Source organism: Haemorhous mexicanus, chromosome 25 (genome assembly GCF_027477595.1).
Source record: "Haemorhous mexicanus isolate bHaeMex1 chromosome 25, bHaeMex1.pri, whole genome shotgun sequence".
Lineage (NCBI taxonomy): Eukaryota > Metazoa > Chordata > Aves > Passeriformes > Fringillidae > Haemorhous > Haemorhous mexicanus.
The window spans coordinates 6,191,316-6,209,523 of NC_082365.1; the positions used below are offsets into that span (position 1 = coordinate 6,191,316).

At 49.2% G+C, this 18,208-nt stretch overlaps 1 protein-coding gene across 8 annotated transcripts in view; it reads right to left on the reverse strand.

Moving 5' to 3' along the window:
* PPP1R12B (protein phosphatase 1 regulatory subunit 12B) overlaps nucleotides 1-7,601 on the reverse strand; it is a 133,909-nt gene extending 126,308 nt beyond the window's left edge. For 4 of the 8 annotated variants that reach the window (XR_009489445.1, XM_059867900.1, XM_059867901.1 and 1 more), the window contains exon 1: nucleotides 7,258-7,599. Coding sequence is in view for 7 of the 8 variants with exons in the window: in XM_059867900.1 (XP_059723883.1) it covers nucleotides 7,258-7,548 (291 nt within the window). In the remaining variant the exon portion in view is untranslated. Of the gene's footprint in view, nucleotides 1-7,257 lie in introns of all 8 variants that reach the window. The other 4 variants (XM_059867902.1, XM_059867898.1, XM_059867896.1 and 1 more) reach the window with 3 other exon arrangements.
* Nucleotides 7,602-18,208: the final 10,607 nt, after the last annotated feature.

Genomic DNA, 18,208 nt, shown 5'->3' on the forward strand with positions numbered 1-18,208 from the left:
ATTTCCAGTGAAACTCCTAGAAGTCAAGAGAGGTCTATTTTGTCCAGCCACAGGAAACAACTTACAAAAATCCCAAACAAATCAGCATTAAGAAAAATAAATCATACCATTTACTCTTAAGGAGTGAATTTTCAGTTATTTTGGTTGTTTTCAGAGCCTCAAAGACTATATTTAAACTTGGAGTTTAATGCTGGAAGGAGACTGATTTTTCTAAAATTTGTTTAACAAGGAAACTATTTAACAGGAGAACACACAGATGTATTTTCTAAAATACTGGTCACCTGTAAGCACTGCATGTTATAATTATTATGAATGAAAACTAACATGAAAAATTGCATAGATGTTTAAATCAGGAATTTTGATGTCCTTGATTGTCAGCTTGATGTGAAAAGAGAAGCCTGACTCCCAGGATCTGGCTGTTAGCAACATGTGGTATTGTGCTCATTAGGCTGGAAATGCAGAAAAGCAAATTTCCTCTGAAAAGCATTTGAAGACTTAGGTATTTAAGAAAGGTGGTATTTCACTACAGTGAGAGGGGGAACATCTCAGGAGTGGAGGGAGGAAATAAAATTTGTCTCCCTGAAGCTGTGCAGGTTGGAGCTTCATCTCACAGCCATGCTCTGGGTTCCACTGCTTCCATTTTAAGTTCACAGCAGTTTGAAACATCTCTGCACAGGCCTGGACAGACTATACTCACCATGAGCTTGTTCTTAAGTCCATTCATGCTGAAGTTAGCCCCATGAAAATAGGCACCTAAATCCCCACTAAATCATTCTTTCATAGAATCACAAACTGGTTTGGGTTGGAAGGGACCTTAAAGTTCATCTCACAGAACACCCTGCCATGGACAGGAACACCTTCCACTAGGCCAGGCTGCTCAAAGTCCTGTCCAACCTGGCCTCAAAATTTTTAGCAAGTGAAGTTTTCCTGCTAAGGTCCATGGCCAGCTCCTCGGGAAAGCTGCACCTTTCCTCCCCGTGCAGATCAGTTTGCTGCAGCCCAAGAAAGGAGATGGCAGGGACAGCTGTGGCACCTCCCTTTAGAAGGACAGCTGAAAATAAACTGCAGACTCAGATCCCAGGATTTATACTGGGCACCCTCAGCGTGCTGGGGCCATACCATCATCACTAGGTCAAAAGGTTCACTCAGCTGGGGATCCTGTCACTGCATAGCAGGGGCTGCCATTCCCCTAAAGGCTCTGGGTTTCTCTTTCATTCTTTACCCCAGCCCTCTGCACAAACACAATTTTTTTAAAAACCATGTTTCAGAATATTTAATGCTCCACCTGCCCTCATTTGTATTCAAAAGTTAAAAAGAATGAAATATAAATTTATACAAACACCTACATAATATTTCCCTCTCCCAACTTTCTTAAAACTGATTGCTCTAATATGCACAGTCTGACAGGCCTTTTTGACTTATGGTATATAATAATCCACAACTAGGAGCCAGCATACCAATTCAGAAGTCCGATATTTTAATATTAGTAAGTTATTATCTCAGTATATTACAAAGCACAGCACTTGTGATGTCTCACAAGCCCCACAGTACGTAGTCTGAATTCTAAATCTCTAAAACTGTTTGAAATAGAAACAGATCCCAGCCCAAACACTCCCTGTTAAAATAAGCAAAATACATTATAAATTGCAAAAAATAATGCCAGGATGATGGGAGCTTCATCTAGGTTACAGCTGAGAGTTCTGCACATAAATGTACTGAATGTTTGAGCACAAATGCTGAACGTTTCCAGCCATGCCAGCAGGAGCTGCAGTACCCTGTGCTGCTGGAGCAGAGACTGTCCAGGCACTGCATTCATTGCTAATTCCTGCATTTCTGCTGAGCTGGCTTTCAATCTTATCAAGCCATGTTGATTCAGACAAGTATGCAGCATGGAACACTTGTCTCCATCTCTGATGTAGGCTCAAGAATTTCATTTGCACAAGTCAGAAAGCTTTCAGCACACATTAGGTACAACAAGCTTTCCCTAAAATATCTTTGCTTTCCAAATGAGCTTTCCATGTGAGACCAGAACTCCAGACTGCCCAGCAGCTCTAGTGGAGATGAGAACTTTTCCACAGGCAGCACTACGGGACCAGGGTCAGCATTTCCAGCTGCTGCCATGAAGGAAGTTGCTGCTGCAAATCCCACCAGCTCCCTTGCTCAGTGTTAATGGGGAGCACCGGAGCCTGACGCATGGAATCACTGGGTAGGATAAACAAAGGCTGAGGAAGGAAGCAATGAGGATGCACATTTCCCCTCCCAAATACCCATTTACTTACTAAAATGCAGTTTCCTCCCAGGCGCCCAGTACTGAGTAAATGATGTGCCTGTCTTTGGTTTCCATAAGCCAACCCAACCAAACCAGGGGAAGGTTTCCTGCCCTGCTGCCAGGAGTAGCAGCCCTCCCAGGCTCTAACTGCAGCTCAAGGGTAGCTTCTGTAGTATACAGTTAATTCTGCCCACTCAGGAGACTGCTTGGAAATAGAAATGCAAGGGAATGACAATTGAACCCTTCACAAAAACATAAGGCAAAACAGGGACTGAGTAAGCCAAAAGGAAGAAAATAAAAGCATGAGGTTGATAAAACAGCACTTCAGTTTTTAACTATTTTGTCTCATAAATTCCTTGTGTATTGTAGGCATTTTCCAAGTGATCTCACTTTATTCTGAGCCCTGTGGGATGGTACATGCTACTAAATTCCCATTAATAAATGAAACCCAAAAACCCCATTCCACTAGTGATAAACCCTATTTTTGACAGTGCCATATTTCACTTTGATGAGCAGTGTTACATGTAGCACCAGAAGATTGCAACTTTTATTTTTCCTGGCAGAAGAACACCTTCAGAAAGGAACTCTGCACAGCACAGTGGGAAAGGTATGACTCTCCCTAGATAACCTTCTGTTCCAGGAATGAATGTATTTTTAGGCAATGGAGCCACCCAATCTTAAAAAATGCAGCCTGATTTATGATGCTATCATCACCAACTTAAGATCAGAAGCTGAACTACCTTAAAACACAGCTGTGATACCGCAAAGATGGGGCTCCTGAACATTCATTCCAGAGTTACCATGCCACTGTAACTGTGTTATCTCCTCACCTTTCAAGGCACAGACTGGCTGCTACCTTTCGGTGATTAAGAAAGTCTGTGTCCAGAGAAGGGAAGAGAGCTGGGGAAGGGGCGGGAGCACCAGGAGCAGCTGAGGGAGCTGGGAAAGGGGCTCAGCCTGGAGAAAAGGAGGCTCAGGGGGGGACCTTCTGGCTCTGCACAACTCCCTGACAGGAGGGGGCAATTGGGGGGGGGGGGTTCATCTCCCAGGTAACAGGGACAGGATGAGAGAGAACAGCCTCAAGCTGTGCCAGGGGAGGTTTAGGTTGAATCTTATGGAAAAATCCTTGCCAAAAGGGTGGTCAGGCCCTGGCAAAGGTTGCCCAGCAACATAATGGAGTCACCATCCCTGAAAGTGTTCAGAAAGTGTATAGCTGTGGCACCTAGGGACATGGTTTAGTGCTGAACATGGAAGTGGTGGGGGAATCCTCTCCTCCTTCCCCCCTCAGTCTCCAGATTTTGTTCCAATGTTAGCACCTCAATGACTCTTCCAACCATCCCCAGACTGCTGTGATGGGCAGAGTGCTCTCTAATATCTCTCTCTGGTTTCTGGACTGTCCAAAAATTCTGCTGCTACCTGCTTTGTTACAGCTGCACAAAAACTGTATGAGGAAATTTCAAACTTGCTGAGCAGCAACTGAAAACTGCCCAAACCTTTTGACACAGATGCCACCTTATAAAGCTCTGAGGACCCACCAGGCATGCCTGCAGTTTTACAGCTCTGGCTCAGAAGGAGGAATAAAAACTGAGAATAACGAACAGCCTCCACCTAACCCAGAGTTACTGCACAAAGTACCTGACTATTCAGGAAGCAGCTCCTGAATTATCACAGGTATCCAGCACCTGAAAACAAAGTCAACAGCGAGCACCAAGGTACTGCAGAGTACTGTAAATGACACAGGAGTTATTTCATGAGCAATTCACTTCTTCTTGGAACAGGCCAAAGGGAAACAGAGAGTAAATCATCAAAGGGCAGACAGAGGATAAACAATCTTTGCTGTCATCCTTTGTGAACCAGTTCTTGAAGACAAACAAGCATTGCTATTATTACACTGGGAGATGCTTTCCCAACTAGAAGCAGCAGAATGTTTTTCCCTTAAGACTCAATTTTCATAAGAGTTTACTCTTTGGTTTTATCTGTCAGCCAGGAGACAGAGGAGCAGTTCATACCATTTCCCACCACCTGCAAACATCAGAGAAGTTCAACTGCCACCAATAGCTCATTTCACCAACTGGTTGCAGTTTTCTTGATGATTTCTAAACATTCACTCACATTTAACTAATATTTCCCTTTCCAGTCTGCATTAGACACAAAACCATTGTCAAAAATAATTCAGTGAATATAATTAAGTTAATTATTGAAAATACAGGACTGATGTTCCTCCAGCAACATTCTGCAGTCACTGAGGTAGACAAAGAACAGTTGAAGCCACCCTACAGGCTCCAGACATGGTCTGTGTGGCACCTGATGCTTCCAAAGCAGGCTGCTGGCTCAGAAACATCACTTGTAATTTAAAAGGTTATTTTCAAAATACAGCTTTGTGGCTATAAATAGCCAAGCCAGCTTCTCACACAGCAAGTACACAATGGGTCTTAGCCACAGTGGCCCAGATACCAGAGTAAGTGTAATTTTACCTTTGTGAACACACAGAATATTTGGGGCCACCCTGCACTTCAAACAAACTAACCTGATTTGTAAGATTGGTCCTAGGTTTTGTGGGAGCAGATGCCGAGTCTGACAAATTAAGTCAATTGACTTGGTTAACCCTTCCATTACCTAAAAAGATCTGATTGCTCATCCAAAGCAAGTCTCATGTATTAAATTCTTTAATCAGAGAAAACTATTTTACCTGATCTTTCTGTCAACAAAGACAGCTCTTTTCAATGAGTAGGATTTCCTTCTGCATTGAGTGGCCATTTGGTTGCACAGGTATTAAACAAGGGCAGACTGTCACTACCATCTCCCCTGTAATGTAACATTGTGTTTCTAATACTAAGAGAAGTTATTTAAATATCCTCACATGTACTTCATCATTTCAGCTGTCAACCAGTGCTCTGGGGATCCTCAACCTAACTGGCCTTGGCTGATGCTTTACCATAGGCAGCATTATTCTCCAAACAACATGAAAACAAATCTATTTTGGAGAGGTTCAGAGAAAGAAACTCAAAACAACCTCCCCGACCATGCGAATAAACATTTTCATCTGATAGAGATTTAGAGACTCAGGATACACATGCAGAGCAAAACCTTTAACAAAACAGTGTTTGTTGCATTTGGGTGTGCAAGAACATCCTGTCACTCCTCAGCAAAACTGTTCTTACATCCATGGGACATTGGAACAAAGTTTTTATTCCAATCACAGTAAGGTCACCCTCCCTTTCTGTCAAGTTTTTGAAGAAACACTTCACGTAAGCAGCTGGCTGATACTGCCAGCATCTGCTCCACTGCTCACTCATCCAAGCTCTTCCAAGTATCAAGCCCTAGGTGCTACTGGTCAGTGTCACCTGATACTGTGCTCCTAAGGCACATTTGATACAATTCTGTATCCTTTAGGTATACAAAATTCAATTTGCAGCCTGCCTGTCAATACATGGTCTGCCACAGTCTCCAGGAGTGTGACCTTGCTGAGCTCACTGCCTGCCATCAGAGTCCAGCACTTCACCAGACACCTCACAGTACTCACAGCAGCAGGAGAGCCAGGCCATTCTGAGGGGATCACAATCCGTTCTGGCTAGAAACCCCTCATGAAATCATCACAACTCTACCATGTATCTGCCTTAAATTCAGCCTTCTTGGCTGTCAAAATGCTGTGAACAGCCTGCTTTTCAGTGGCTAGTTCTTACCAGTGTCCACAGGACTACTTATTCACCTAATAATAAATGTACACGCCCTGTACTGGAGGCTACCAACACAGGGCAATTTATTTACTATTGCTACACCAAACTCCACAAATAACCAAGAAAAAGGCCCATCCATTACAAAGGTCACTGCTTTGCCAGCTGAAGTCTTATTTAACCTGACAGTCTGTAAGCTTGCATGCTCTTTACTTCACTACTTATTTTTTGAAGCCTAAACCAAAATGAATACATCTCCCTGCCCCTTGCCCCCTGACAGCTGGGAGCCAGCAAGCTCCTGAACCACCTTGTACATGTCCCAAATGCTTCCGTAATATCAGCCCAGCAAAGAAGAAATCCTGATTAACTCAAGAACTATCCTGCTATTTGTGCTGTTAACACATTATTCTTTACAAACACATTAGTTCCAGATGTTATTCCTGAACTGTGCTTTTTCTCCCCACTCCTGTTGCTATACTACATGCTTAATCTACACTATCTTCAGCTAAGAAAATTTTCTTCAGGAAGTTGGCCTGGATCCAAATCAGATTCATTTCGCTGACCAAAAAATCAACAAAATTAATCTGGGACACTGATTTCACATGCCTTGCTAAATCCTCAATCAGTCTTGGACAGCAACAGGTTTCCCAATATTCTGTGGAGGCAATTTTACATGTTCCCTTGCATTCCTGCTCATTTATACAAGGGCAGCCAAAGCTACTGATAGAACACAGCACATGTTTCTTGACAGTCAAGGCGTTACTGCTCTGCAGCCAATTCCTGCAACCACTTTGTACCATCTTCACATTTGGATGAGTATTAATAGAATCTATGTCGCTTATTGGCCATGTGGCCACTCTCTGCTCCTGGCCAAGGAGCAGTTTGGGGAGTTTCAAAGAAACTCTGGTAAAACACAACACAGGAATTGGCCAGACACCCCTGATCTTGCAAAATTCACACTCCTCCTGGGAAATCTTCCCAGCACTTCAGGGACCCCAATCACATCCTAAATTTTTAAAAAATTAATAATTTGGATGCCTGGTCAGGCCCGCAGCCCTGCCAGCCCCCGCTTTATTTCGCTAATTAACCTACTTAATAACCCTGTGAAAAGTTGGTACATCCCACTGCCCGACTGGAACCACCTCGGTCTGTTCTCTGACACAGGCTGAACGCGCCGCACGGGGCTCGGACCAACGCGCACCGAACCCTTTGTTTACCGACACCCCCGGCCGGGGCTGCAGGTTCCGCTGTGCCCCCCCAGCCCGGTGCTGACCGAGGGCATACACAGCCGGGCCGCCTCCTCGGCCCCGGTACCTGGTGCAGGGCTGTCAGCCCGTCCACATTGGTGGTGTTGATGCGGGCGCCGCGGCCCAGCAACTTCTTCACCTCCTCGGTGTCGCCGCTGGAGCAGGCGGCCAGGAACACGGCGCCCTCTTCGAAGCGGACGCGGGACCCCCCCGCACCGCGGTGCCGGCCACGGCCGCCCCCCGCCGCCACCGGCTCCTGCTCGGTCAGGGAGCCCTTCCAGCGCCGCAGCTGCTCGGCCCGCCGCAGCCGCGCCGACTCGGCCCGCTTCCCGCCCAGGTGCTCCAGCTCGGACATCATCGCCGCCGCCGCCGCCGCTCTGAGGGCCGCGCGGGGCCGCGCCGCGCTCAGCCCGGAGCGGGGCGCAGCGCCCCCGCCGCCATCTTCGCTACGCCCCCGCCGCTGCCGCTGCCGCCGCGCCGCGCGCGCCCCGCGGCACCCCGGGACATGTAGTTCGGGCGGGAGCGGCGCCGCACCTGCCCCGGGGCGGCCGCGGCTCCCGACGGCCCCCGCGCGGCGCCGCACCTGGGCGCGACCGGGACTACAACTCCCGGCGGCCCCCGCCTGCGGGCGCGGTCGGGCGCCATTGCCGTGGCTTCCTCGGATCCCGCCCTCCCCGGAATTACAGACGCCGGCACCGCTGAGAGTGGGGAGGAGCTGCGGGAGCATCGGGACCAGCCTGTGCCCGACCGCCAACTGGCCACCCAGCCCAGAGCACTGAGTGCCACGTCCAGTCGTCCCTTAGACCTAGTGCCTTCAGGGATGGAGACTCCACCACTGCCCTGGCCAACGCGTGACCGCCGTTTCCGGGAAGAAATTCTTTCTAATATCCAACCGAAAGTTTCCCCTGGCACAACTTGATGCCGTTTCCTCCTGTCCTGTCCCTGCTCCCAGGGAGCAGAGCCCGACTCCTCCAGGCTGTCCCCTCCTGTCAAGAGTTGTGCAGAGCCACAAGGTCACCCCTGAGCCTCCTTTTCTCCAGGCTGAGCCCCTTTCCCAGCTCCCTCAGCCTCTCCTGGTGCTCCAGACCCTTCCCCAGCTCCGTTCTCTTCTCTGGAGCCTCGGGATAAATGTCCCGCTGCCATCGGGACGGACGGAGGGGTGCGGAGCTCCCAGAGCGGCTCGGTCCAGCCGCTGCCAGTCTAAAATCAGTCACACGAGTGGCTGATTTTATTGAGGAAGTGCCGGAACCTGTAGATTTGCAAGCAAGAACTTAGCAATAATCACCAGTAGGTCTGTGAAAACTCTCTAACCCTGGCACAAAGAATATTTAAAAAAAAAAAAAAAGAAGTACGGAATCCTGAAACCTTCATGAAACCAAATTTATCCTTGAAAAGCTCAGAAGGCAAGAAGGCTTCTCAGAACTTTGTGCAACTCTTCCGCCACACTAATACAGGATTTGTGCAAGGTTACAGACAGTAGAGAATAAATACTACAAGAAATTTTGATCCTCTGGGTATTTAAAGATGTATTTAAAGAATCCCTGGGGAAAATAGCGGGGGACAAACGTGCGTGATTGCATACATTTAGTATTTCAATGTCTGGCTTCCCCTGGTTAACCTCGAGCCCAGGCGTCCCCGGTAGGCGAGCGGGACCTGCGGGGCTCCCCCCGGCATAGCCCCCGGCCGCTCCTTCCAGCCGGACCTGCGGGGCTCCCTCCGGCACAGCCCCCGGCCGCTCCTTCCAGCCGGACCTGCTGCAGCGCTCAGGGCTTGGGATGAGACGTTTGCCTTGGCTTCGTTGCGCCTTCCCCGAGCCCCCTCTCGTGGCTGCGCGTCCGTCCCGTCCCGCTGAGCATCACGCAGCACCTCAGTGCTGTCGGCGAAGGGGCTGCCTTTCTCTGTCAGGTTGTTCTGCGGTGGTCAGCTGCCGAACGGAGGATTCGCCTCAAATCGTTCACTGGAGGAATCTCAGGATGGCTACGCTGCTGAATGATGGCATTTGCAGATGGCATTTGCTCGTTAGCCTTAAAACAGCTCCAGCAGTTTTCAGCAAAGTTCCAGGGAAAACCCCCAGGAACTGTGGAGCTGAGTATCTGACATCCCCAGCGTGCAAAATATCACGACCTACTCTAATGAACAGTTAGGAGCCACAGGGCTGTTCAATGTTCATAGAAAGGCCAGATAATGGTTGACATGACAGTGTAAAATCACAAACATGGAGTTTGGAATTGCTAGAACAGAAATTGTTCAGATCAGAGCAACGAGGACAAGGGCTTCACATGACAGAGTTCCGTGTGGAGCTCCTGACAGTGGGCAGTAAGGACAGGGGCTGTTGAGATGGTGTCCGTTCCGCTATAAAAGGAGGAGTCGGCAAGGATTCTTTTTGATAGATTTCTCGGACGAAAATAAAGCGCAAATGCAAACAATATTATATCTCAGAACCGTTTATTGATAAAAAAGAGTAAGTGCTCTTACTAAAGGGGGATAGGAAAAAAAGAGCAGAGAGGGAAAACGAGAGACAGAGAACGAAACAGAAGACAGGGACAGCGTCAGCACAAGAACCCGGCTGTGTGTCAGCCTAGCTTGGCAGACCGAGCGTGTGCCCTGCGAACCGCGGTGCGCCTGCGTGGCTGCCGAGGCGGGCTGGGCGCGATTTCCAAACAGCAGCAGGCGGTGTGTTCCTTCCTTCGGACACAGCGGGCTGCCGCGGCCACGGAGCCGCCGCGTGTTCTCGGGCGCGGCCTGGCGGCTGCGGGCCGGGCGCCGCGGCAGCAGGGCCCGCTCCGTCGGGAGAAGAGCCGAACACCGGCTCGTCGCGGCGGCGAGCTGCCTCGCGGCACCGGCCAGGCAGGGCAGGACGGGGGCAGACAGGGACACAGGAACTCAGGGAGGAACAGGCGAGGCGGAGAGGGGGCCGAGCGAACCCTATGGGCGAGCCCCCGCTCCCCCCGACGTACCCAAAGGGAATGCTCCCGCTGTGTCGGGAGCTGCTGCCGTGTGCTAACGCTCCCCTCACAGCCCGCTTTGGCAGGCATGTGCCCCGCTGGCCAGGGGGTGGAGGGCACACTCACAGCCCGATCCTGGAGGCTTCCTCTGCCCTGATTGCCTGCCAGGTGAAGCCTTCCTGGGGACAGGGCTGCCAGCACATCTGCAGCCCCTACAAGAATATAACATCTGCTGAAGCATAAATAAAAATCAGATTGGTACCTCTCAGGTGAGTGTGAAAGCAACAGGACAAATTATTTACAGTAAGTCAATAGCAAATAATTATCCTTGGCTGAAAAAGGTTTTCAGCTGTGGGTTGTTGCAGGCTGGGATCCCTCTGCACACACTCCTGGGGAGCAGGAGACTGGTTGTGGGGTGGACGATCACCTTCCCATGCTTCATATCATAGAATCATATAATCCCAGAATGATTTGACTTGGAGGGAATCTTAAAGCTTATCTCATTCCACTCCCTGCGATGTGTAGGGACACCTTCCACTAGACCAGGCTGCTCCAAGCCCCATCGAGCCTGGCTGGATGAGCACTTGAACACTTTCACAGATGGGGCAGCCACAGCTTCTCTGGGCAACCTGTGCTAGGGCCTCACTATCCTTACAGGGAGGAATTTATTGCCAATATCCAAACTAAAATCTCTCCTCTTACAGTTTAAAACTGATTCCCCTTGTCCTGTCACTCCAGGACCTTGTAAATAATCTCCCTTCATCTTCCTTGTTGGTTCTGTTCAGGTTGCAATTAGGGCACCACAAGGCCTTTGCTATTCCTGTATGAACAACACCAGTTCTCTCAGCCTTTCCTTAATTCTCTAAGTCATCTCTGTGGCCTCCTCTGGGCTTGCTGCAACAGCTTCATGTTCTTCCTGTGCTGGGCTCCAGGGTGGGAAGCAACTCTGCAGGTGGGGTCTCACCTGAGTGGGGCAGAATTCCTCCCCCCCAGGGGATCAGCACAGGGGGGGTTCTGGGTGCTGGCACATGTGGATGGGCCATGTCCACCTCTCACCCACCAGGTATCCACAAGTCCTTCCCCTCAGGGCTGCTCTCACTGCCTTCAACCCCCAGCCTGTCTCTTCCCAGCAGGATTGGTTCTTCCTGAGGACGGGCATGCTGGGTCTGTGCTGGAGCAGGCCTGCAGCTGCTGAGTTTTTCCCCTCTTGCTTCCAAAAGAGAATTCCTTGGGGAATTCAGGAAGCCAGGCTGGCATGAGCTGGAGCCCTGGCCAGAAGCTGTGGGCATGGCCACATTGGTGTCTTTGGGTTCAGCTTTGGTTTCTGGGATCCTCTTCCTTGCCTGAGCTGTAGGACTGGGAGAGACACCACCCTGTTTGCACAGCTGACGGGAGCAGGCTCCTGTGCAAACTGCCTGGCTGGGCCAATCAGCCATTTGAAACCAGGCCTTTTCTTTTCCTGACAGGAAGTTGACCCTGGCATATTTGTGGAGATTTCTGCCTCTTCCCAGAACTTTGGAGTGAGCTACCAAATGCCAAGAAGCCCTGCACAGCCACATCTCTGGAGTACTGGCTGTGACCCACACCAATAGCCAGCCCCAAACCTCTGCACTCTGTGCCATTGTTTCTGGTTTTTGTGAAAGATATAGCACATTGGAGTCAAGCTGTCATGTCCATATGGAGACCAGATTATATAATTTGACAGACATTTGGAGCAGTTTCCCAGCCTGTGGGTTCAAGTTTGCTATAAACACAACTTGAAGGAAAAGAATTGCCTTAGATGCCAAGCTGGGGCTGTCCCCAACAATTGATGTGAAGAGTCATAAAAATCTTTGGAATTCTCTCCTGGTTTGGCATGAGGAGACTGGAAATGAGACCAGGAGAGGTCCCCCTTTCCCCATGGCATTCCATGGCTGACTACACTGTCCAAGAACTCTCAGGCAAACAAACCCATTCCAGTTTCAGAGAACATTTTATCCCAGTAATATGTATCAATAATACATCTTCTACAATTACAGAGTCCAATGTCAATTCCTGAATTTTACAGTTCAGCCTTAATCTATTAATCTTAACACCTACTTTTGAACAAGCTCAAACAGTTTTATTTGGAACTTGAACAGAAAGCAAACTTTTTCTTGCACGAACTCTACCAACTTGTCTATCTACAGAAAACAGCAAGTCTTTTAACAAACAAGAGCTAAACCCAATACAAACTAAAACTATTAAACATCCAACTGTTCCCAGCCTGAAAATCCCCAAATGTAGGTTTCCTTCCTTAGGCCAGATGCAGCCTTTTCTTTGGAATTACTTCCTCTTGATCATTGTCAGACTCCGCTGGTCAAGGTCTCTGCCAAATAGAAAAAAGAAAAAGGAAAAAGGAAATTCTCCAATTGAAAGAATACTTAGAAAGGTGAAATGTTTGTACATCCAAATGCCATCTCCTCTGTCCATGCCCCAGCCAGACCAGCCAGGGGGCAGGGCAAGAGCCAAGGAGTGGGCCCAGTTCAGGGATACCAAAGATGGAAGACCAGACTGTGCCCCCAGGCCAGCAGCAGATCCAGGGCGAGCCCATCCTTTCTTCAAGCTTCTCCCCCAGCAGTCAGGGTGTCCCTGGGCAGGGCTGGGGTGACTTAAGCCCTAACTAAGCCCCCCTGCAAGCCCCCAGGCTGTTGCTGCCCGTGCTGCATTGCCCTGGCGTGGGGGCTCCGCTGTCCCTGGGCCCAGTTCTGCCACCCTGGGGGCCCTCAGCAGTGGCCACAGAGTTGCCTTCTGTGAAGAGGAGCTCTGGAAGCTCATTGGTGCTGTTTGAGCTGCCCTCCTGGGCTGCACTGATGCTCGTTTGTTCTTTCTGCTCTGAGGCTCTTGCACCTCTGCCCGAGAGGGATGGGACCCTGCAGAGAGCCAGGCCAAGTGACTCCAGCTTTGCTCGGCCAGGATCAGCAATGACTCGCAGAGTTTGGAGGGAGCGGGGCCCACTTGGGAAGGCAATCCAGCTCCATGGGCACTTGTGTTCTGTCTATAAGACTCAGGAGCTGCTGGCTGAGGCCCAGGCAGGCTGAATCCTCCCTTGCAGGGACAGAACAAGATTCTGCACTGTGGAATCTCAGGGCTTTCTGAGAGGAACAAGGAATGCCCTGAGCAAGAGCAACTCTACTCCAGGGTGCCGCAAGGAAAGGCAGAGGTGGTTTTCCTCTCATCCTGGAAGTCTTACTCCAGAAGGGAAGCCAAGTGCCAGCCACCTCTGGCAAAGAAAAAAGCAAGGAGCAGCCCTGTCATAGGGCAGTCCCTGCCAGGCTCCCAGCACAGAGACTGGGGCCTACCTGTGCACACTCTGCTTTGCTGGTGCTTGTCTCTCTCATATTTCCTCTTCAGTCCCTGGTATGTCTGCACATAGGATGCATTCCAGTACAGGATAAAAGTTCTCAATGACATGGGCAACCAGGGACTTACAATCTGCCTGTGGAGGAGCAAAACATGGTCTCAAGTCTCCAGGGGTCACAGGCCAAAGTTCAGAAAGCTTCTGAGTTCCCTTTGCAAAGGAACAGATTCCTTGGCCAGACTAAAACACATTTGTCTGGAGCAATTGTGAGGCAATTCAGATTGATCCTGAAGGCAAGAGTTGAAATCTGGAAAGAAAGATTCATCTTCCCATAGCAAGGGACACGGAGTCAGCAGTGTCTGAGGCTGTTTGTGATACTTGCATTGAAGTGGGAGGCTGCAACTGGTCCTGTTGAGCTGAGAGGCCATGGCTGAGCTGAAGCTGCTGCTGAACTCACCAGTCTGAGGAATTCAAAGAGCTCCAGCACAGCCCAGTGGAGCAGGTTGGATGCAGCTCCACTGTCCAGCAGAGCCTGCACAAGGGGTGCCAAGCGATTTCCCTGGGTGATGGAATGGGTATAAAGCTCATCCTTCAGGCCAATGATCTTCCTCAGGAAGGGCAGAGCACCTTTGTGAAGAGAGAAATGCAAGGATTCCAGAGCCACAGGCCAGGGCTGCAGTCCAGAAATTCGTTCCCATCCGTTCCCATGAATCCTGAGTTCAAGCGTCCCCTGGAACACCCAGGACATGCTAAGCTTGAAAGAAGGAAATGCCAAAGGCTACTCACTCAAGGCCAGAAATGTGTGTTAGGAATTGATCAAGAGCACGAGTCTTCTTAGCAAATCCCACTGGAGAATGCAACCCCTCATGTGCTCCTTATGCCACATCACACAAAAACTCAACAGCTCCAAAATTAAGACCAGGAGTTGTGCTGTTTGATAATCATCTACAGGAAAACTAATACCTTCAATGAGCAACAAAGAAAAAAAAACAAAGAAAAATGTCCTGTGCTGTCCACCCAGCTCAAGTGCTCCTGCACTTCTTCACATGGCTTTAGTGGACTTTGGCTTTCCTGGGTTGCTTTACAAGACCATAACTTTGGGGGAGAACAAAACAGCCAACACAATGGTGACCTTTTTGGCCCTTGAAGCAAATCTTGGAAAGGATACAAGTCCAACTCCTGAACAACCCTCCTCCAGGAGGTCCATCTGCTACAAAGCACAGCCTGAAGCTATGTCACGGAGAGGAAAGAAGGGGCTGAAAAGTGCTGCCTGCAGAAGCCCTGTCCCTGGGGAAGCAGCCATTTTTCTCAGGTGCATTCCCAGCTGGCCTGACCAGCTGATTGCTGGGACCACCCCTGTCAGTCCCTTCCAGACACTACAATCCTCCAAAGGGGAAAACAAGGAAAAATCCTTATTTGCTATTTCCGAGGTACCCGTTGCTACATTGGCAAGAAGTGGTGGAGTCAGGACAGGAAGACAGAGGGCATAGAAGGAGTTGAAAAATCCAAGTATTTTGGATACCTAAGGGAGAAAATGACTTCATTAAATCCTGGCCTTGGCAGAGACCTTTCCAATCAGAAAGTGTTGTTATCATACTGCAAAAGTTCCATACCTTCTTGGTGATTTCTCACAGGCAGCTCCTCACAGCACTAACTTCTCAGCACAACCAAGAAACTCCAACTCTCTTCTCAACCACCTAACACACTCTTTTGTAGCACTCTTCTTCTTATTGGACACAGCTGTGGCCTATTAAGGGCAGGCCTGTTCCTAATCTTTGGTGATTAGTACAGTTGCAACTCCTCAGGGGTGACATTACCTTCTGCACTATCTTTATTTTCTTACATTCTATCCCTCCACAAGAGAGCACAGTATAAGCAGAAACAGCCTACAAAGAATTCCCTTGGCTCCCAACACCTCTGCCTGTGTCTTTCTGGTGGGGCCTGAAGCATTCAGGTGTACCCTGCACAAAGTGCCATTTCTTTCTTTGGGAGGAAATCTGAGAGCCATCCAGCCTACCCTGCTATTCCCAAAAGAATCCTCACCAGGGATACTAATCTCTCATGTCAATCCATCCATGACTCCCAAGGCTTAGCAAAGTGTCCTTCAAGTTCTCTCCAATGCAGTCATTGCATCATGACAACCTGCCAACCTTTTCCCAGGTATTCCTGTCCATTCCAGGGTATGAACCTGGGTTGGGGGTGCCAGGGCCTCTCCTGGACTCTGCTGCTTCCACTGGATGTCTCCCACAGGCAGCGGGGGCTCTGGCTAGACAGTGTCCCTGTGTCCATGAAGCACTGCTTGGCGAACAGCTGTGGGCACAGTGCCCCAGACACAGCCCTGACCTCAGCCAAAGGCTCTGGAAACTTCTGCTTTGGAGCTTCTTGCCATTTAGGCTCAGAGCACGCAGTACAGCCAAGCACTGAGCCCAAGCCACACCTGTTTGGATGCTGGGCCCACAAGAAGAGCTCTCAGGAAGATCAGGGTTTCCCTGGGCTGAGACAGTCCCGAGTCTTCAGCCCTTTCTATTCCCTTACCTCAGCTGTGGCCAGATGATTCCCTGGATCAAGCAGAGTCTGCAACAGCTCCATGACCTGATCAGCACTTCCAAATGCAGCAGCATGATGGCATAACATCATGGCATGAGTGCATGGATGAGGTTGGTACCCTGCAAAAATCCCAGACAAAGTAAGCCCTAAATAATTAGAGTGCAATGGATTTCCTGGTTTCTGTCAGTTTGGTTAGTTTCTTTTAATAAAAATGAAAATTAAATAGAAAAATTGAGATTTTGTTTGGCTGGTTTGTTTCCTGTTTGCCTTAGACTGGTCTATCCAAGCAACTCCAAACCACTTTTACTTACATGGTCCCTCTGCTGGGCCTTTTGCATGACAAATTCTTGGACCAGGAATGGACAAGAGTTGACAAGACAGGGTATTTGTGGCAGCAGATGCCACTTGCAGATCATCCATTCCCTAGGAAAAAAAGAGATTAATTTGGTAGGGTAAACAGGTTTGCTGTTTCTCATCAGGTAAAGCTGCAAAGAAAAGGGAGAGAAAGCTTTTGGGAAGGTTTCATTCCCAAGTTTCTCTGAGAAACAGTAATATGGTTGCAGAGAAGTAAGAATAAACCAGCAACCTCTTTTGCCCACTCGTGGCCTCCTTTAGAAGGCTTTCTGTGAATCTGTGAGTCCTCTTTTAAGCAGGAACTGTTCCCACTTTCATGCCACTTCCTGTCTGGAATAGCTGAGACACTGATCTTCTGCTAACCACAACTGATTCATTTTATACCAAAGGACTGATAGTACAAATCAATCTGTCTCTTTCTTCTCACTTTTTCTCTTCATCCAAATGAATTGTAAGCCAGACTAAACAACTCCAGTCCCTGCCTTGTTGTGTGGGTAAGTTAAAGGTGGTTAAGCTTAAGTTTGCCAAGGTCAGGTTTGTGATGGGCCTTCCTTTGCCTGGATGTTGCTTAAAAACTTGTCAAGTGCCTCATTCTGCCTTCATGTCCTCAAGCTTGTGAGTCAAAGATTGTTCTTGAACTTGCTGGGAATGTTAGTGTTTCTCCACACAGGGCTGTGAGGGGTTCAAACAACATTCCCCTAAAGCTGCCAAGGTGAGCAGGGCAGAACAAATGTTTTGCTGGCAGTGCTGTGCCTTGCTCAGTTCCCAGGTTGTTCCTGCAGCAGAGAAAGCCCCTGGAGTCTGGAGTTTGTGAGGAACAGTAGCACTGAGCCTGGATTGCAGTGGTCAGGTGGCAACAGCTGCCCCAGCAGAAGGAGGGACAAAATTCTGGTTTCCCATTGCTGCTCAGGACAGAGAAATCTGCTGCTGCCAGGAGGACAGGGTCTTCTGGGAAGGAATGAGCCAACAGCCTCAGAGGAGCTAAAAAGACTCTGGTGGCCCTGGTCCAAGCACAAGCACAGCAGTCCCAGGAAAATAACACTGATGCAGCTGCCCCGTGGCAAAGAGTCTCTTTCCATCTTAACTCTGCCTTGTCCTAGGGACTGCACTGAGCACAGAACTTGCCCCTGGTGCAGAGTCACAAGAAATGAGGGCAACCTAGGTAGGCACTTGCAAAGAGCTGTGGGAGCTTTGGCATTGGGGTGGTCCAATCCACTTCCACTCTCAACAGAGCCACTCTGTGCCAGCAGAGGGACACAAAAGTGCTCAGCAGGTCCAACAAGTGTGCCAGTGGCTCTGGCCTTTCCTGCTTTGAGGAAGAGCAGGTGGAAGTTTTCACTTACCAGTAGAATTTCAAGAGCAGGAAGAAGTCTCAGCTTGGCCAAGCCTTGTAAAAATGCCTCTCCCTTCTGGTGAAACATGAGGGAAAAGGCACAGAAGTCCTTCAGAAAGTTCACCTGTTGCATAGGAAAAAGAATTTCTGGTGTCTTGGAGTAAGACAAGTGTCTGAAAGGAGAAAGGGTTACAATTTCTGGCAGAGTTGGGGTCCTGGCTGGCCCTTCCTAGAGAGTGGTCTTCTCGTGGTGTCTCCTCCATCTTTGCCAACACCAGCAAAGCAAAGCCATGGAAAGGAAAAACACAGAGAAAGAAGAAATCTGTCACGCCAACAAGTGTGTTGGCTCTGTGCTGGTCCTTGCTACACAAGGGAATCCTGATTTACAACAAAGACATCAGAGCTTACATTTCCAGAAATATTTCTCTAAGTGAGGACTTAAATGAAGATTGAGCTGCACTGGCAAGGATTCCTGGGTTCCAGAAAGACCTCAAAGACTGCAGAAGGCCTCAAGAGCAGT